The 20,996-nt window shown below is 41.5% G+C and overlaps 1 protein-coding gene across 2 annotated transcripts; it reads right to left on the minus strand.

Annotated features, from left to right (window-relative positions):
- Positions 1-10,668: 10,668 nt before the first annotated feature.
- Positions 10,669-19,231, minus strand: LOC125715305 (anti-apoptotic protein NR13-like). 2 transcript variants are annotated; one of them, XM_048986615.1, is made up of 4 exons: positions 19,097-19,231; positions 12,088-12,500; positions 11,438-11,533; positions 10,669-10,840 (listed from the first exon to the last, which is right to left on the minus strand). In XM_048986615.1, exons 1-4 carry the CDS (start codon positions 19,197-19,199, stop codon positions 10,760-10,762), a joined length of 693 nt encoding a protein of 230 aa, XP_048842572.1. In that variant the 5' UTR covers positions 19,200-19,231; the 3' UTR covers positions 10,669-10,759. The 2 variants fall into 2 exon arrangements, with proteins under 2 accessions (XP_048842572.1, XP_048842571.1); XM_048986614.1 differs by lacking the exon at positions 19,097-19,231 and adding an exon at positions 12,770-13,860.
- Positions 19,232-20,996: the final 1,765 nt, after the last annotated feature.

Genomic DNA, 20,996 nt, shown 5'->3' on the forward strand with positions numbered 1-20,996 from the left:
TTCAATTTCAGCATCTGTTTTGTTTTTTTTCACGTGGCATGGGCTCCCTTTACATATGTAAGTATTCTGCACATCTCACATTCTTTCAGGGCTTACTGATTAATCCTTTCACTGACTATCCTGTTAATTCTTATGTCATTCACAGCTTCTAAAAGTTCTTCCAGGTCACTTGTATCACTGATTATGTACTTTAGATGGTATTACAAGCTAGATACTCCAATTGATTCATATTATGTTTTGGGGGACATGTTGGACCCAGAATCTACGATAGATGATATTTTGCAAGTATTGCCACTTTAAACTTAAACTCTGTGAATTCAACTATGCTTTCATTAAGCCCTGAAATCGTCATGATTTATAACTTTCTGGCTCTGCTGAATATATGGTTACCTTTTGTTGCTGTTGGCTTTTGAGGTGGGAACCTTTTTGCAGTTCATTGGCTGGGTTAGTCTCAGTCTTACTAAGCCTAGAGGACATTTCAGTCTACTCTTGTCATTTTGCTCCACTTGGCACCAGGGACATACTTTTGCTTCTTGTATTGTGATTTGAAGCACACAGGAACGTTGCTTTGTGTCTGCATTGTCATCATGGGTCTTTTTGTCCCCTCACTGGGCATCTTGGGAAGTGGCTCTCTGTGTTCTGTTTCTGGGCCAAGTTCATCTCCACTACCTTGTCTGCTTTTTATACTGCTCTCTTCTTGCAGGAACAAGCCTCATGTGATGTATCCTCCGGGGCATTTTCTAATATTGGAACATACTCTCCTTCAGGAGTCACTTCAGTGTCATAAATTTTCTCTATCGTCTTCTTTCTCTGCAAGTCCCGTTTTCTACTCTTCTTATGTCAGTTTGACCTTTGGTTTCCCCAGAATTTTGAGGGCATCCTCCCTCTTATGTGGCTTGAGTTATCTTCTCAGCAGATGTGGTTCTGCTCTGCTAGTTGTGTTCTTGGGCAACAGATTATGCAGGTGGTTCTGCAACCAAAATTTGGAGAAATTGGAGCACCTACATCTTGCAGGAATATTAGAAAGCAATAAATGGAAAGTTATTTCACAGCTGTAATTCCATGTGGCGTTTGCCTAAATATAATGGGTATATCCATTGTCGCCCAGTGGTAATGAAACATGGATAGATGAATTGTATTTATACTATGGTTTAGTTCTGCATAATATGGAGACAATTTTTAATATCTGTGTTACATGGCTTCCTATTTAACATGCAGTGAAGCTATCTCAGCGTCTAATGCCATTATCACATCGAGCAAGTTTAAATATTTGGCCAAGTAGACGGACATTTCATACATTGTATGTTTAAGCTACCGCTGGACATATTCTAACAGTGGAATGGGCACAGGTATCCGTATTTGGTGTTAAAAGTTACGATATGCTGAAGTGAGCATATCTGCCTGATAATGGCTGAGCTGTGGACTATGTCTGAATCTGGTACTGAGCGATTCGGGTTAATTCTCTGATGGCTCTCTTGTTTCACTCCTGGATCAAACTCTAAATACATTTATTGTGCGTTTAAAAGAGGGAGTGTCAAATTAATGAGCTTCAGGAATGACAATGAGCCGCACAGTGCACGTACAAAGCAAGGGGCTCCTGCTCCGCTATTCTCGCTTGAACACTAGAGTAAATTCCGCTCATACCCAGCTAACATTGGTTCGTTGGGCCGACGTCGGCTGTTGGTTGTTATGTCGATGGTCAAAAGCGGACGTCTACACAACGTCTGGCCAACATAATGGTCTACATAATGAAAATAAGATTTTTGGATATTATTGTTTGTTTAGTGTATCTTACTGCCTTTTAATAGGCTAATTTCCTTTCTTTCTGAATCGATGAAATACACTTGATGTCGTCCAAATTTTTCGTCGGCGTTTTTTTAGGACAGGGTCGTAGCGGGCCAACAGTTCAATGATGGACAAAAAGTGTCCTGCGTTCCCCTGCCCAATTAATGGACTCTCTGTCATCTAAAGGCCATGTTACATGAGGCTAATGTTAGTGTGACATTCACAATACGCTCTAACAAAAGCCTCCAAAAGTTAGCCGCATTACGAACATCCCTCTCCATATCAGCATCTATTGTATTATGGAGTTTCCACTGCTCGTAGACCACGCACGCACCGAGATGGATCTGGGTAGATTCATGCGCTGCAATTTTGCAGGAGACATGTTTCCAATCTCTAACTCTGTTCACCCAGGCATTATTGTAGGGGGACTGGCAAAAAGCCAGCAAGGCAGGCAATACTCACAGCCAAGTTTGGGCGAGTAGCATAACCAGCTTCGTGGAAGTTTAATACCAGCTTTAGTAACAGATGTGTAGTGATGGGTTGAAAAGCTGCAATTGCTAGTGACGGGAAAGGGACCCTTAGGCTTACATGGGCCAGTTTGAAGGATATACCTCTTCACATTAGCATCTGCAAGGTTTTCAGGGAAATTACCACGATCTGTCGGAAAATTAGCTTCCATGCTAGGGATCATGCTGCTCACTTCAGCTAACTCTCCACGTTCCCCTCCCTCCTGTTTTTGGTTACTCTTTTCAGCTAACTTCTCTCTACCTGCCCCATCCTCTACGTTGGCTGGAACTGCTGCTAAGCACCACATTACTGCTGGTACCACAGGGCAATGCATGTTCATCACTACTAACACCAAAATCAGGGACAGGTGAAGGCAAAATAAAAACAGAATCTTTGGGAGTTTAGCGTTTGCCTCATCTTTATTTTTCTTTTTTTTCCTCTTTTGTGCCCCACTTTTACTTTTAAACATGTTGAATTTCTTTTAGAAACAAACGCAACCGGGCAGCCTTTAGATCCTACCCATCATGCACTGCAGTTTTTTTTTTGCAAATTCCTCAAACGGAAAACCATTTAATACAAAAGGAAAAGCTTGGTTTGACTTCAAAACATCACTATATATTATATTTTAAGTTTGTTGTAGGGATTTTACAGATTTTTTTGAAAATTACACCATTAAAAATTACACCATACATCCACCATAATAAGAATATATACAAAAAATGACAGATATATAAAATTGTCAGTCACATGTTAGGTATGATTTTTATAATCTAGCTGTCAAGATCTCTGGAGAAATTATATCATTTTAATTTTATGTGTATAAAGCATATGGGAAGGTTCTCTTTTTGCTGGGGGAAAGATCTACGATCCAGGGCCCGGTCCCAGGGGCGGTGGTCCCGCCCGCCCCGCCTATAGCTTCGCCCCTGGATGTACATTATCTCAAAAATTAGAACTAATTCAGCAAAAGTAATGGGATTTTCGAATTCAACACCCTCAAAATACTCTAAATCCGTTCAAAAAACCTTGGCACCTGGAAAAAAAATTGTAGGCCTGTGTTATTGATAAATACAATATACATAGATTAAGAACCAAATACAAAATCCTTACGCTTGGAAAATCTTATCACCAAGATTTAGAAATATCGGAACTGCATTGCAAAATTGTTTTGTTTTTGAAAATACCATTTACAGTGGTGACTGCGGCTCACGAACGCTGTGATATACGAACAATTTGGTTCGCGACCAAAAATTTCATGAAAAAAAATGCGTTCGTTTGCATACAAAATCTGGTCGAAGAACAGACTCCTAGTGTAGCACCAGCGAGGCGCATGTCCCAGCATGCCCCGCGCGCAATAGGACCACAACAGGCACCTAACGAGTACTGAACCCACATACACAAGGTTGTCAGACGCCGAACTGCAAGATACACATGGTGGAAGATTTACACACGCTGAATACACGCGAGGATCGGACCGGGTACACATAAGACACGGGCAAATACGCGCGACAATAGGGAAATGCAACCATTAACATTAACAACAACAGCAGCACAAGGGTTGACTGTTAATAAAGAGCGTGATTTCCCCAGCAAGCGAGTTTCCATGTCTCTCAATGCTCCTGCGATGCCTCGGTCAGCCCGTCGCCACGCTATATTTTGTTTTTCTTTAAAGTTTACTATAAAAACCAGAAAATGAATTAACAAAAATTATTATTTGGTAGGCTTGTGAATGAATTAACCGAATTTCATTGCTTTCTTTAATGGAAAAACTGCCTTGGTTCGCATACAAATTAATTGACGACCACTTTCCTTGAGCGGATTGTGTTCGTGAACCGCAAGCACCACTGTAAAATGTTCAGACAGTAAGAAGGTATTGAAAAAGCCTGAACTCAACCCAGCTGACCATCATGGCAAAACATCAAAGGTAGGCCTAATGTTCTATTTTTTAGCAGTAGTCTTATTTATAAGGCTGTTGTGTAACCTACATGCTTTTGCATCATAATTATGACGTTAGCAAAGTTGGTTGTAAATGTTTTAAAATTATTGAAGTTGTGTGAACTGTTTATGACTTAAGCATGTGATGTTTCCTATGTTGTAATTTAGTATTTTTTGTGTGCGAGGGGGTGCTCTTAATTCATTATTGTAGTATGCTAGGAGACCATGATACTACTTGATTATCTCAGCACATATGCATAGCTGAGAGAGAAAAGGGCTATCACTAAAATTAAATATTTTACTAAATAATTTAAATAATACTTCCCTGAGTCACCTGGAGTTTGATTTTGGAACTTTACAGTGTCTAATGGCTATGGTTATGCACTGTAGAGTAATTATATAACATGGCTTGGCTTTGTCACTTTCTGAAGCTGTTTTCGTTGTCCCTTCTTCTGCTGTGGGGTGCCTGTGCAGATTCTGAAGACAGCATCTTGTAGTAACTGAACATAATTAATTTAATTTTTGTGGCTGTTAAGCAATGTCAGTATAATGCTTACGACCGGGTTCCCCGAGGTGCCTTGTGGGGGGTGCTTCAGGAGTATGGGGTTCGGGGTCCACTATTGTGGGCGATTCGGTCCCTGTATGAACAGAGCAGAAGCTTGGTCCGCATTGCCAGTAATAAGTCGGACATGTTCCCAGTGCGGGTTGAGCTCCGCCAGGGCTGCCCTTTGTCATCGGTCCTGTTTGTAATATTTATGGGCAGGATTTCTTGGCGCAGCTGGGGTGTTGAGGGTGTCTGGTTTGGTGGCCTCACGATTGCCTCGCTGCTTTTTGTGCACAATGTCGTCCTGTTGGTTTCATCTACTGAGAACCTCCAGCGTGCTCTGGGGTGTTTCGCAGGGATGAGGATTAGCACCTCCAAGTCCGAGACCATGGTTCTCAGCCGGAAACGGGTGGATTGCCCTCTTCAGGTCAGGGAGGAGGTACTGCCTCAAGTGGAGGAGTTCAAGTATCTCGGGGTCTCGTTCACGAGTGAGGGTAGGGGAGATCGAGAGCTGGACAGACGGATCAGAGCAGCGTCTGCAATTTTGCAGGCGCTTAACCGGTTCGTCGTGGCTAAGAAAGAACTGAGCCGGAAAGCAAAGCTCTCAATCTATTGGTCCATCTTCGTTCCTACCCTCACCTATGGTCATGAGCTATGGGCAATGACTGAAAGAATGAGATCGTGCATACAGGCGGCCGAAATGAGGTTTCTCTGCAGGGTGTCTGGGCTCTTCCTTAGAGATAGGGTGAGAAGTTCTGATATCCGGAAGAGTCTCAGAGTAGAACCGCTGCTTCTTCATGTCGAAAGGAGCCAGTTGAGGTGGTTTGGACACCTAGCTTGGATGCCTCCTGGGCGGCTACCTGGAGAGGTTTTCCGTGCATGTCCTACAGGGAGGAGGCCCAGGACATGCGGGAGGGATTATACCTCTTGGTTGGCCTGGGCATCCCCCCCCAAAGAGCTGGTATAGGTAGCTGGGGAGAGGGAGGTCTGGGTATCTCTCCTGTAGCTGCTACCCCCGCGACCCAAACCCCGGACAAGCGGAAGGTGATGGATGGATGGAGTATAATGACATAGCAGGCAAACACATAGAAGAACAGTCTCATGTCTGTCCAGTCAGGTTGGGGAGTATGCACTGGTAGAGCACTTTTCCGTGCTCACCACACTATGAAATGCTGGTTGACAATCCCCCATGCTGACACACAGTCCAGTTCCACCCTCTGGTCTACCACATCTGTCTGGCGGCGCCAGGTGTTACATGGGTGTCCCTGTGACTTGGTCCAGCCACTCGGGACCTCAGCAGTGAAGATCCAGCCAGCCGGATCGCCCTCAGGGAAACGCGCCACATGGCCATAGTGTTGTAACTCAGTGTTTCTCAAACCAGTCCTCTGGGACAAGTTTCCAGGGAATTGGGAGAGAGAAAAAAATGTTTAGAGTCTGGGGGTCCCCGAGGACTGGTTTGAGAAGCACTGCTGTAACTGACACTTCCTCACAAAAGAGGATATATTCCTCATTCAGGACTCCCTGAAACAATACCTTGTTCAATACAAAGTCAAACGGGCGGTACCCAAGGATTCTCTGAAGAGACACAATACCAAAGGAGTCCGTTGTTTGTCTCAGGTCACTGGATTGTAGGGCTGGAGCTATCAATTATTTTAGTAATCGAGTATTCTATCAATTACTCCATAGATTAATCAATTAATCGAAGAAATACCTTTGTCTTATTAAAGGTTAATAGTAATTATTCAAAAAAGAAAAAATAGACGGGTCTCTTAAAATGAACAAATGTCAAATAAAATTACTGAAAAAGGCATACATATATCTTAAACTAAGGCATAAATTGAAATTCTCTGTATTCTTGTATATTTATAGGAGGCATAAAAAAAAGTTCTGACAGGATTTTATCTCCTGGATGAGGTAGGAATGGTGTGTGAATGTTCATGTGTGTGTAAAAACACAGATAATCTGCTTCAATACCCGCTGAAGAGAGAGAACGATAACCAACATCTGTACGAATCACAATGAACATGTATAGAAGCATCAGCTGGTCAAGACAGTGTGTGTCTGTGAGTACCTGTTTGTACACCTGTGTGTACACCTGTGTGCACACCTGTGTGTGTGTGAGCGCGCTTGTGTTCATAAAGTTTCTTCATGTAAATGTCTAGTAGTGTGTGTGGGGAGCCACAAACCCCACCCCCCAGGACATGAAGCAGACATGGAGGAGACCCGGGCCCCAGATACCCAGAGGCCCCCCAGGGCATGGGAGCCCTCGGAGGACCACCGCAGGGAGTATTGCAGCCCCCACCCAGAAAAGGGCAGAGGAGAGCTCCGGAGGGAGGTCATCCAGCAGCCACAGTGCAGGAGCCCCAGGGGGCCGTGGCGGCGAGCCCGCAGGCTCTGCCGGCGGCCAGCCACACCAGGGCAGACCGCTGCCCAGGCCCAGAGATCCAGGGCCTCTCCCCACCCCCCAGCAGGGGCCCGACAGAGCCAGGAGGCCAGACCCTGCCAGGCAACCGCAGAGAGTGAGCCAGTACCCACCCGAGCATCCAGCCCTGGACATTGAGACCCACCAACGCACCAGTGGCCGGGGGCCCCATCCACCGGCAGGGAGTGTGGCAGGGGGGAACAGAGCCCGAGATGTTATTTCAGGTGGAGTCTAGGACCCAACCTGACACATGCGTTTAGACAAACAAGCGCACACATACAAATGCATATGTTCCCACCCTCATGCACACATAAACAAATATTCACACATTCACCCAACATAGAGACACACAGAAATGAACACCGTACACATACTCTCACTCCCCATATATACTCTATGTGGACCCCCCCCTTTTTTTTTTCCTCTGGCGTGGAGACCAGAAGACCACCCCGGACCCCGCAGCAGCCGAGAAGCACACCAGCCCGACCGGACGGCCAGCTCTTCTTCTCAGCCCCCAGCTCCAGATGGCGAACAGAAAAATGGGGTGGGAAAAGACCCCATGACCCCCTTCCCCCACTCAGATGTGGTGTTGGTGCAAGTTGTTCTAAAGTGCTTTTAAAACACGGGAAGAGCATGGCGATAACTACCCCCTGCCAACCAACAGCTGGTGTTAGCTCAGCCCCTCCCCAGAACCCTCAATGTCTATGTGTGATTAAAATTGAGATGTGGGCCCTGGCACCAGAGGTAAGGCTGAATGAACAGACCGCCCTCTGGATGCCATTCTGTGTGCCCACCCCCAAGGCCCTAAATGTATGTGTCGTGAGAGAGTAAGTAATGAGAGTGTCTAAGTTGTGATGTATGATTGAGATGCAGGTGGTCGCGAGGGGACAGAGGAGGAATACCTCCCCCGTATCCCAGCCACGCACCTGCACCTCAAAGCCCTATGTGTGTGGTGGTGTGATGGAGCGGGAGGAGGGAAGCACTTGGGGAGTGAATGGGGGGGCAAAGTACCCCCCCTCTGGAGCCAGCTCCCCCGCTGACCCCCATAGGCACCCCCGTCCCCCGAAATCCACCCAGGGCGGGGGGGGCCCAGGCCCATCTAGACCGGGGCCCACAGAGCCCAGGGTGGCCCACCGGACCCCACCACAGAGGAAAAACTACACCTAGGGACCCCCTGCGGACAGATGGTAACAACCTCCCCGCCAGCTAAGGAGGCCCCCAGCTCCACCAATGCGCCGAAGGCCCCCGCACCGGGGCCGAGCCCCAGTACATGCACCAACCCACACCAGGACTCGAGGCTCCCCGGCCCAGCCGGAACCCCAGCCCAGAGCCAGGCCGGTAACCTACATCCGCCGGCACAGGCTCCCCCAGCAGCGCCGCCTGCAGCCGCCAGAATGACCCCACCCAAGAGCCACCAAAGCCCCATTCAGGCCAGGACCGCAGTCCCAGCGCCGAACCCCCCAGCAACCCACCCCAGGGAACCCTCAGACGCTCCGAGCCAATATGCCCCCCCCACGCCAACGACAATAACCAAAGCGGGACAAAACTGCGACCCCCACCCCCACTAGGTGATGGAGCTGATCAAAGGAGCCCAGAGAGATTGATCTAGTGTGGCGGCAGAAGCTGTATCAAGACTAATATGGTTCAACAAACTGTCTCTATATTGGTTGATATTAAGATTATTTTTATTTTTCCAGTTCATAAGGACATTCTTCTTAGCAATGCATAGGGCGGTGAAAGCCATGTGGATTGTGTTAAAATCTGTAGTAACACCATCTAGGTCGCCCAACAAGCAGACTGAAGGAGAGGCTGGAATGGTACATTTCAGACACTTTGATAAGTCCTCACAAATCCTGCGCCAGAACATCTGAGCAGGTGGACAGAACCAAAAAAACATGGATGTAATTGTCAGGTGTATCGCCTTGACAGTGTGAGCATTTGTTAGAAGACATAAAACCCATCCTGATGCCCTGTATAGTGCACTCTATGCAGGACTTTGTATTGTATTAATTGTAAACTGGGATTTCTAATCAGTTCAAAGGTTTTTAAACATATCTTAGACCAGAAATTGTGGTCCCAGCTGACTGATAGATCTGCCTCCCATTTTGCAATAGGAAGTGATATTGATTCATCCATTTTAGAAAGTATCCTGTATATTTTAGACAGTAATTTGGGGGGTTTGAGATTAAGGAATTCTGCCACACTTGATGGTATTTGTAATTTGATTTGATTAGACCTTAATTTCTTTTTTTACTATAGATTAAACTTGTTGATATTCTAAAAATCTATTCTTGTTAATCCTATATCATTTAACTAATATGTCAAAGGGAATAAAGTCTATTCCTTCGAATATATGTACCAAGTATTTAATACCTTTACAACTCCAGTCTGGGAAGTTTATATTATTGTTTAGTAGTACGTTAGGGTAGTTCCAGATGGGAGTACGCTTGCATGTGATTAATGAAAACTCAGTCATTTTTAGAAACTCCCACCATGCTGTTAGAGAAGAGCTTACACTGATGCTTTTGAAGCATTCATGTCATTTGATGTTTGAGCTAATGAATGGTAGATCCGAAATCTCTATATTATTGCATAGTGCCTGTTCTACGTCTAGCCAAGGCTCATCTAAGAGGGTATGTTTTAACCATCCTGAGATGTTTTGGAGCCTGTTGGCTAAGAAATAGTGCTGAAAGTTAGGCAGATCTAGTCCTCCTTTGTCCTTGGTCCTTTGCAGTGTTTTTAAGCTAATACGTGGGGGTTTATCTTTCCAGAGGAATTTAGAAATGTCCAGAGATCTAAACCAGTCAGGTGGTCGTTTACTCGGAATCATTGCAAATAAATAATTAATTCTTGGCAAAACCATCATTTTTATTGAGGTGACCCTTCCCATAAGTGATCTAACCAGATCATCTTCTACTTTCTTTAAAAGTGGGATATGGTTTAGCTTAGTTAAATCTGCCAGCCTAGGTGAAACATAAATACCTAAATATTTAATATCTTGAGACTGCAGTGGAGTGGTAGAATTATTCTGGAAGGAGCAATTAATTGGAAGAACTGTAGATTTTAACCAATTTATCGAATAATCTGAGACTCTGGAGAAAGAGTTTATTAATGTAATTACCTCAGAAACAGTGGTTTGTGAATGCTGGAGAAAAAGTAACACATCATCTGCATAAAGACGTACCTTATGTTGTACATTCCTAATGCCTTTAATCACTATAGCCTGTCTAATTGCTGCTGCTAGTGGTTCAATAAAAATTGCAAATAACTTGTTACATTTTAAGTGTGTTTCTTTTAAATAAATTTTTTTTTTATCATAACAAAATTATGAAGAACGTAGCCCAATTTGGCTAGGGGGAGTCAATTTTTCAGAATTTGTAATTTTCAAAAGTGTTAATAAAGAAAAAACATCTGAGAATTTAATGAATGATATACTCTTTGATAGAAACATTTGCAGAAATGAACCATCAAATCAGTCTTAGACTTTTTTGGATAATACAAGTTTTATTCACTGTAACAATCCAGGACAGACAATGCACGTTTCTGGTAGTATGTCCTGTCTAGCAGACTCATGTTCCTGGCAGTTGCTTGATTATAATGCATGAAGATGGGACTGAGCATGGTAGGGTTCTTTTTAGCAGGTAACAGATCTATTAAAAAACAATAGAGAGGCAGATGTTAAGTGAAACATCTCTGTGACCTTGTCTTTAAGCATTGTAAGTTGGCTCCTCGCTGCTTGAGCTTGCTGTGTTAGCAACTAGCTAGTAAACTATATACATAAATCACAAACTTCATAATATAACATGCAAATCCCAAACAAAATCTTTAATCTAACAAAATTCCCACACCCATTTAATGTCAGACGTTATATTAGTAGAACGTCTCTCATTTGAGTCTCTTTAAATCTGTTATTGCAAGTTACTTAAAACTTAAAAAAACAACACTTCCACTAGATTAAAATATACTACTTTCATAAAAAGGGGAGAAAATGTTTAGCACAATTAATTTAATTCTAACTATTAACATTTTTTGGAGGTTTTACACTGTACAACTGTATGGGTAACAATGTCATAAAATGAAACAAATATACAGACTATAGGTAATTTCACATTTTCAAGAAATGGGTCATGGGTAATGGGAAACAACAGTGAACCATATGTACATTAACAAATTAACAAAAACTTGATCAAAAAACTTTTAGGAAAACATTTCTTTGAAAAGCATGGAAAGGAAATACTCTAACATACAAGAAGAAAGGCGACTGCCAACTTTGCAGCTGTGAGGAGAGCAGGTGACTCTGGATATCTCGGACTGAATATCCGAGTATAGTCCACGAACCCCCTCTATACAAGAGACAGAGAGAGGATAAATGGCAGTTATAACCTTGGAGACAAAGAGGAGGAGACACCGAAGCAGGCACGGGTAAAAGCAAACATATCTGTCAGTCTTTAAAGGATGAAGGTTGATTCTCAAGACTCAGTCCAACATTTTCCCCACTTATTGATCACCATGGAAGGAGAAACATACATAAACCTTGGGTTGGCAGGTTGAAATATCAAGACAGACATTTCAGGAACAAAATTTTGAAAAAGATGTCTTTGTGTAATAAATTAACCCTGAATTCCTTTAAAGAGTAGCATTTACCAAGATAACTAGAAATTGATTTCTGGTATCAATATAACTAATGAGATATTAGGCTTTGTTCACTGAAACACAGCAGAAATGCTGAGCAAAATGCTGAGAACATGTTCTCCCAGATTCCACATTCTTGGAGTGCTTTGGTGGTATAACCACCAAACTTTCTAACACAGGCAAGACAACCACGGACAAAAAAATATATATAACAAGAAACTTCATAAAAGGAGCAGTTTTTGATTACAAAATTACATGCACCTACCCAGCCTCCATTTTGGATCATCCATTCTTCTTTTTCATTACAGAGAACATCGGTTATCATTTCTGCTAGCCGTCTGCAGCAGGAGACATCTTCATCTATGGCAGACATTTGTACTGCCAGTATTCCCGTGAAGGCGAAGAGAATCACAACCTGACCCCAACTCATGTCTTCATTATCAGTCATGTCCAGCATCACACTCCTTAGTTTGGTCCAGGTGTTCAAGTGACATGTGATTAAGAATGACTGCATGAGATGGCGCAGTTCGATCCCATACATATATTCCACCTCCTTTGCCAGGTAACGCATGGCTTTTGCTGACTCGCTGGGAGGTGTCCTCCTGATTCCCATGCAAAATTGCATGTAGTCATTAGCCACGATTAGAGTTTCGTCACGCAATGAGGTGGCCATATTCACTGAAAAGAGACAAGAAACACTGCTATGCTTTGGATACTCAATGACTGGATAATTATCGGCTGTCAGAAATACAACAATAAAACCATATTTTTGGTGAAAATAAGCAAATTTTCACGTTAAATTTCTTCATGGTGCCAAAGATATGCAATTTTGAGTGGGACAAATGGTATAAAAATATATAACAACAATATACATCATATTAATATATCAACGCCATGACACCATCCATGCTATTATATATACATAGAGACCATAACTATTCAGGTACCTTCCTCCTGCACTGGCGTTTTCCTAAACCGCCGGTAGAGGTACGCTGCACCAGCGGCAGCAGCTACCACTCCAGTTGCACACGCAAATTTCATGATTCCCATCTTCCTATCCGAAACGAAATGAGTATTGTTTCCTATCCTGTAGCATATATAAGCGTCTCCGTTACTAGGGAGATTGTGACGTAAATTCGGAACGTTCTAAAGAACTTCAAAAAAAAAAAAAAAAACTGGCAATTTACGTCACACCATGCTGCCCACTGAAAGCAAAGATCGTTATCTGACATGTTGGTGCATTTCGCGCACGGTCGAGACACTTTGTGGGTATTAGTGATGGGTGAATATTTTAGGACATGTCATCTAAAAGATTCGTTATGATTCATTCACCAACTCGTTCAGTGGCAATTCTTGTTTACCTAAAATTGCTCTGAAACACCTGTTTTCCGATATGTCAACGAGAAAATTGCTAAGGAGCAAGCTAAATACCACAAACAAGTAGGGTAGCCTACTTTGGTCAGTTGGCTGGCATGAGATTTTAAATTCTAGTTAAGTCTGCACACGCATTTACATGTATACAGGTAACAGTTTCTGTAAAGTTTGCAAACTATCCCCAAGTTTTGATGTAGTTAATTCTAGGTTCACAATGGAACGAAATTTGTATTGAAATCTGTAAGATTTCTTGCATGAGCGTGAGTGTCGCCAGATACATGAGAGTTTGCAACCCCGAATAAGTAATGTGAGAAGTATTTTTTATTGAATTATAGTCTGTCTCTTAACATTGTACCTTAGATTCTCATGTCTGTTAAAAACGCAAACCTAGCAGCTTATCATGCAGTCAACTAACGAGTCCAAGCGCTAACAAACATTGGTCAAAATCGTTTAAAAACGTGAAAATATTCTATCTCTAAAATCCAAATATGAAACAAAATTTGACTTGCCAAATGTCCCGTCTAATTATAGAACTTTTTAGGCGTAAAAAATAAACATCCCACTTGCCGAATACAGATGAGTTATCGATCCTCACAAGGGAAAAGGGTGTGGCTCCAGCCTCTCTCGCTCCCGCCTAAACAATACTACGTTAATCTTATTTGGCATTTTTTGAATACATGTTTTTTGTTTAGTTTAGATAGTTTTCTACCTCAGAATTTAAAAACGTTTTTAAGAGACCAAAAATAGAGACAGATACTTGTTGCAGTCAGTTCTTTCCTGCTTTATTTTAAGTTTGCCCTTTAACATATTTGTATTATACTGTTTTACACATTGCTACATTATTATACGGTTTTGTTCATTCCAGCTATGTATTACTTTGAATATTTGAAAATCAATAAATAACCTTTTGTAATTTTAAGGGAATTTTGTACGTAAATAGTAAAATTTGTTTGAAAATAAATATTCGTCACCTGACATTGTTTATTTAAATGTATGTCAGAATAGGGTTATTTTTATTATTTTGAATACTATTGATAATTATCGATGTCGATCAATGCAGGAAAAATTATCGTGATGATTTTTTTTGTCATATCCACGTAGTGCTGCAACGATTCATCGAGCAACTCGGATAACTGGATTACAAAAAAATCCTCGATGCAAATTCTTTGCTTCTATGCTTCGTATAATCCGCACAACTATGTACTGCTTAGTGATCACTGCGTTTCACTCGGACTATTACTGTCGCTGCCTTACGTGTAGCAGGTTTGATTTTATGGCGCAATGGAGGAAAACAAGGAAAATAGTCAGAGAAAAAGACGAAAAGTGTCTAAAGTTTGGGAACAAAAGAAAAGCGAAAATACCGTACAGTGTGTCCATTGTAAAACTAAACTAGATTACCACAACAGCACAACCTCAACGATTCAGCATCTTAATAGAAAACACCCAGTCTATGCATCCAGTCCACAGAGCGGAACCAGTACAAGGTGAGCGCGAGCGCTTCACTCACATCTGCGGCTAAAATAGACCTGCGACAGAAACGTATTTATGGGCATATGTGTGAATTTAAAAAGTACAACAAGATTCAGCCCAAGCAACCCCTATTTTTCCTCAACAAAAACACCGATAACACAACAGCAGTGAAAATGATGCTGTCGTAGTTTAATTAACATGGAGCTGGAGCCTGTCTATACACTAACAGCAAAGAGACGGTTCCGTTACAGAGATGGTGAACTCAGGTGGAGTGACGGAAAACAGTAGCAGTGCTTGTAATCACTACTAAACCTTTACTGGTAAAGAGCTGACGAGAGTCCTTAATCAAACCAGCTGTTCAACAAGCTGAAAGAAAAGCAATGTTTTCCCATCCACCGCCGTTTGTCTTCCACAGCAGCAAGGCTACAGTAAAGCTATACAAGTTGAAATAGAAGCTATTTGTATGTAGATAAACTGTTAGCTTAGTCTGACACAATATTTAAATTTGGCAACCTGTAGCAGGCTGACAGCAGCAGTACGTCACACTTTGTGACAGTGATACCTGCTGCATGCAGGGGTGAGTCTAAAGGGGAGCATGGGGTGTACTCAACTAGATCTATTTCAAGGCTTTAATAATATTATCCTGCAGATTTAGATTAATATGAATAATATTACATAATTATAATAATATAAATTGTGAGGGAATGGTGTGTGTGTGTGTGTGTGCCCTGCGATGGGCTGGCCCCCCATCCTGGGTTGTTCCCTGCCTCGTACCCATTGCTTCCAGGATAGGCTCCAGACCCCCCGCGACCCAGTAGGATAAGCGGTTTGGAAAATGGATGGATGGATTTTCGTTAAATGCCAGGGGGTTAAGAAATATCATTAAACGTAAAGCATTATTTTTATTTGCAAAACAGCAGAACACAGATTTATGTTTTTACCAGGAATCTCACTCAGTTTCAAAGGATGTTAATTTTTGGAGAAGTCAGTGGGGTTATGATCTATGGTTTTCTCATTGCAGTGAAATATTAGCAGGTGTGTTAACTGTAAAACATAGGTTTAACGGCAATATTATACACACAGATGCCGACCCAAAAGGACATTTTATTTGTCAGGTCATTAATCACAATAATGTTACTTTTATTATTTAAAATGTGTATGGGCACAACTCATGTGCAGAGAACATACAATTGTTTATGAGCATAGAAAACAGGCTTAAACACTGGTTGGCTCATTTCTCTAACTCCCATATAATGATGGGAGGGGATTTTAGTGTAGTCTTAAATCCTCAGATTGATTGATGGCCACATGTTTGCAGTAGTAGAAACACTTTTCTTAAATCTTTCATGGAAAATTTTGATTTGGTGGATGTATTGAGAGCCAAATTTCCAGATACGGTTATGTTCACCTGGAATAACAAAGACCATGCAAGGCTATCTATCCCATGCTGACTTTTGGTTGGTCTCCAATTGTATTAAAGAGCAGGATATGACAGTGAATATTTTCCCCTGTCCCATTAGTGACCATAAAGCTATATCAATCTCTATAAATGTATTCCCCTCAAATAGTGGCTATATCAAGGCCAATTACTGAAAATTAAACAACTTTCTTCTTGGTTATGAAGAAGTGAAATCCAGTATTTCACAGTTAATTGCACATTTCCTCAATAAAGCCAAAGAAGAGAATTCATTCTGTTCTGTCATTACACCAGAAGCTGAAGAAGGAGCACCAGCATCAGCGAAAAAAGTCGACTGAAGCTGAACTCAAAAACTATCTCCAAACACTTTGTGTGGACAGTGAAATCAGTCCTATGGAATGGTGGAAAGCCTTCATGAGCCTTTCCTAAAAGTGAGCCTCCTAGCTAAGCAGTATCTTTGTATTCCTGCCACCAATTTGCCTTCAGAAAGGTTCCAAATGATTCTAGATGCAGTTCTAATCAAGATTTTTTTGAGATGAAAAATAAAGTTAGATATTGTTTGCCAGCATTACAGACTTGGCATTGTTTTATGTTTGTTCTTTAGCATACTTGCACTGTTAAACTATACACAGTTTATTTTATTTTTTTAATTTGAAGCACTACATGTTCCTAACATTATGAATACTTGAAAAATCCTAAACTTGTTACATTTTAAGTGTGTTTCTTTTAAATAAAAGTTTTTTATCATAACAAAATTATGAAGAACGTAGCCCAATTTGGCTAGGGGGAGTCAATTTTTCAGAATTTGTCATTTTCAAAAGTGTTAATAAAGAAAAAACATCTGAGAATCTAATGAATGATATACTCTTTCATAGAAACATTTGCAGAAATGAACCATCGAACTTTTCTGGATAATACAAGTTTTATTCACTGTAACAATCCAGGACAGATAATGCACGTTTCTGGTAGAATGTCCTGTCTAGCAGACTCTTGTTCCTGGCAATTACTTGATTATTATACAAGAAGATGGGACTGAGCCTGGAAAGGTTCTTTTCAGCAGGTAACAGATCTATAAAAAAAACAATACAGAGGCAGTTGTTAAGTGAAACATCTCTGTGACCTTGTCTTTAAGCATTGTAAGTTGGCTCCTCGCTGCTTGAGCTTGCTATGTTAGCAACTACATTGTAAACTATACACGTAAATCACAAACTTCATAATATGATAAGCAAATCCCGAACCAAATCTTTAATCTTTAACAAAATTCCCACACCCGTTTAACGTCAGACGTTATATTAGTAGAACGTCTCTCATTTCAAATCTGTTATTGCAAGTTACTTAAAACGTAAAAAAACCCCACTTCCACTAGATTAAAATATACTACTTTCATAAAAAGGGGAGAAAATGTTTAACACAATTAATTTAATTCTAACTATTAACATTTTTTGAAGATTTTACACTGTACAACTGTATGGGTAACAATGTCATAAAATGAAACAAATATACAGACTATAGGTAATTTCACATTTTCAAGAAATGGGTCATGGGTAATGGGAAACAACAGTGAACCATATGTACATTAACAAATGAACAAAAACTTGATCATTAATCTTTTAGGAAAAAATTTCTCTGAAAAGCATGGAAAGGAAATACTCTAACATACAAGAAGAAAGGCAACTGCCAACTTTGCAGCTGTGAGGAGAGCAGGTGACTCTGGATATCTCGGACTGAATATCCGAGTATAGTCCACGAACCCCCTCTATACAAGAGACAGAGAGGATAAATGGCAGTTATAACCTTGGAGACAAAGAGGAGGGGGGGACACCCAAGCAGGCACGGGTAAAAGCAAACATATGTATCAGTCTTTAAAGGATGTAGGTTGGTTCTCAAGACTCAGTCCAACATTTTCCCCACTTATTGATCACCATGGAAGGAGAAACATACATATACCTTGGGTTGGCAGGTTGAAATATCAAGACAGGCATTTCAGGAACAATATTTTGAAAAAGATGTCTTTGTGTAATAAATTAACCCTGAATTCCTTTAAAGAGTAGCATTTACCAAGATAACTAGAAATTGATTTCTGGTATCAATATAACTAATGAGATATTACGCTTTGTTCATTGAAACACAGCAGAAATGCTGAGCAAAATGCTGAGAACACGTTCTCCCAGATTTCACATTCTTGGAGTGCTTTGGTGGTATAACCACCAAACTTTCTAACACAGGCAAGACAACCACGGACAAAAAAATATATATAACAAGAAACTTCATAAAAGGAGCAGTTTTTGATTACAAAATTACATGTACCTACCCAGCCTCCATTTTGGATCATCCATTCTTGTTTTTCGTTATTAAGAACATCAGTTATCATCTCCGCCAAGCGTTTGCAGCAGGCGGTATCTTCATCTATGGCAGACGTTTTAACTGCTAGTATTCCGGTGAAGGCGAAGAGAACCACAATCTGGCTCCAACTCATATCTTCATTATCGATCATATCCACCATAACATTCCTTAGTTTGGTCCAGGTGTTCAAGTGACAGGTGATCAAGAATGATTGCAAAACATGGCGCAGTTCAATCGAATACATATATTCCACCTCCTTTGCCAGGTAACGCATGGCTTTTGCCGACTCGCTGGGAGGTGTCCTCCTGATTCCCATGCAGAATTTCATGTAGTCATTAGCCACCATAAGACTTTCGTCACGCAATGAAGTGGCCATAGTCACTGAAAGGAGACAAGAAACACTGCTATGCTTTGGATACTCAATGACTGGATAATTATCGGCTGTCAGAAATACAACAATAAAACCATATTTTTGGTGAAAATAAGCAAATTTTCACGTTAAATTTCTTCATGGTACCAAAGATATGCAATTTTGAGAGGGACACATGAAGCATTTTTTTAATCACTGGTATAAAACTATATAACAACAATATGCATCATATTAATATACCGACGCCATGACACCATCCATGCTATTATATATACATAGAGACCATAACTATTCAGGTACCTTCCTCCTGCACTGGCGTTTTCCTAAACCGCCGGTAGAGGTACGCTGCACCAGCGGCAGCAGCCATCACTCCAGTTGCACACGCAAATTTCATGATTCCCATCTTCCTATCCGAAACGAAATGAGTATTGTTTCCTATCCTGTAGCATAAATAAGCGTCTCCGTTACTAGGGAGATTGTGACGTAAATTCGGAACGTTCTAAACAACGTCAAAAAAAAAAACTGGCAATTTACGTCACACCGTGCCGCCCACTGAAAGCAAAGATCGTTATCTGACATGTTGGTGCATTTCGCGCACGGTCGAGACACTTTGTGGGTATTAGTGATGGGCGAATATTTTAGGACATGTCATCTAAAAGATTCGTTATGATTCATTCACCAACTCGTTCAGTGGCAATTCTTGTTTACCTAAAATTGCTAAAATATTTTTGAAAATATTGTATCTCTAAAATCCAAATGTGAAACAAAATTTGAGTAACCTATATTACAACTGTCTTGCGAAAGGTCTTACCAAATGTCCCGTCTAATTATAGAACTTTTTAGGGGCAAAAAAATAAACGCCCCAATTGCCGAATACAGATGAGTTATCGATCCTCACTAGAGAAAAAGGTGTGGCTCCAACCTCTCTCTGTCCCACCTAAACAATACTATCCATCCATCCATTTTCCAGACCGCTTATCCTACTGGGTCGCGGGGGGTCCGGAGCCGGAACAACTCAGGATAGGGGGGCGGGCCCATCGCAGGGCACACTCACACACCATGCACTCACACATGCACTCCTACAGGCAAGTTAGCAAGTCCAATTAGCCTCAGAATGTCTTTGGACTTTAGGGGGGAACCGGAGTATCCGGACTAAACAATACTACGTTAATCTTATTTGGCATTTTTTGAATACATGTTTTTTGTTTGGTTTACATACTTTTCTGCCTCAGAATTTTAAAAACTTTTTAAGAGACCAAAAATAGGGACAGATACTTGGGTAACACTTTACAATACGGGTCAACAATTAAGCATATATTAATAAGTGAACTAATGCCAAAGTAACCATGAGTTAATGCATTTATTAACAATGTACACATCAGGAAATCCTGACGCATGCACCTTAACACCCAATGAAGTCATACAAGATTAAGCATTAAATGTCTTTCTTACCTACTAACACATTTCTGACCAAATTAATTACTTAGTAATTAACAGAATATTGTCTATTGGTCTATTGTTTAACTTAAAGATGGTGGTGGTGGCAGCCTAGTGATAGGATACTTGCTGCTGGACCAAGAGGTGATGGGTTTAAAATCAGTGCTACCATTATTGGGTCCCTGAGCAAGACCATTAACCCCAAGTGGCTCCAGGGAGACTGTCCCCTGTAGTTAGGAAATAGAAATCATTTTGGATAAAAGCGTCTATTAAATGCTGCACATGTAAACCGAATGAATGTAAACCTCAACTAAATAATAAGACAGTGCCCTAAATTAAAAACTAATAGATGGAGGAGGGGTGTAACTGCCGATATGGTCAGTTGTGCTGCCCTAAATTGGTGATCAACGTTTCCAGGAAGTTTTTCTGCAGACATGTTCTCCCCATGTCGTCGTGGGGTTTCCTCTGGGAACTCTGGTTTTCCCCCACAATCCAAAGACATGCTGCGGCTAATTAGAGTTACTAAATTGCTCGTAGGAGTGCATGTGTGAGTGAATGGTGTGTGAGTGTGCCCTGCGATGGGCTGGCCCCCTGTCCTGGGTTGTTCCCTGCCTCGTGCCCGTAGCTTCCAGGATAGGCTCCAGACCCCCCGTGACCCAGAAGGATAAGCGGTTTGGAAAATGGATGGATGGATGGATTTTCTGCAGATATCATACCTTAAGCCTCTGTGAGGGTGCAGAGCAGCTTTGATGTGTTAGTACAG

This window comes from Brienomyrus brachyistius, chromosome 20 (genome assembly GCF_023856365.1).
Source record: "Brienomyrus brachyistius isolate T26 chromosome 20, BBRACH_0.4, whole genome shotgun sequence".
NCBI lineage: Eukaryota > Metazoa > Chordata > Actinopteri > Osteoglossiformes > Mormyridae > Brienomyrus > Brienomyrus brachyistius.

Coding starts and splice junctions, on each gene's coding strand:
- LOC125715305 (XM_048986615.1), bottom strand. CDS start 19,199: ATGGGAATCATGAAATTTGCGTGTGCAACTGGAGTGATGGCTGCTGCC. Junction 12,501..19,096: donor AACGCCAGTGCAGGAGGAAG/GTACCTGAATAG, acceptor GTCTCTTTTCAG/TGAATATGGCCACCTCATTG. Junction 11,534..12,087: donor TGATCCAAAATGGAGGCTGG/GTAGGTGCATGT, acceptor TCTCTTGTATAG/AGGGGGTTCGTGGACTATAC.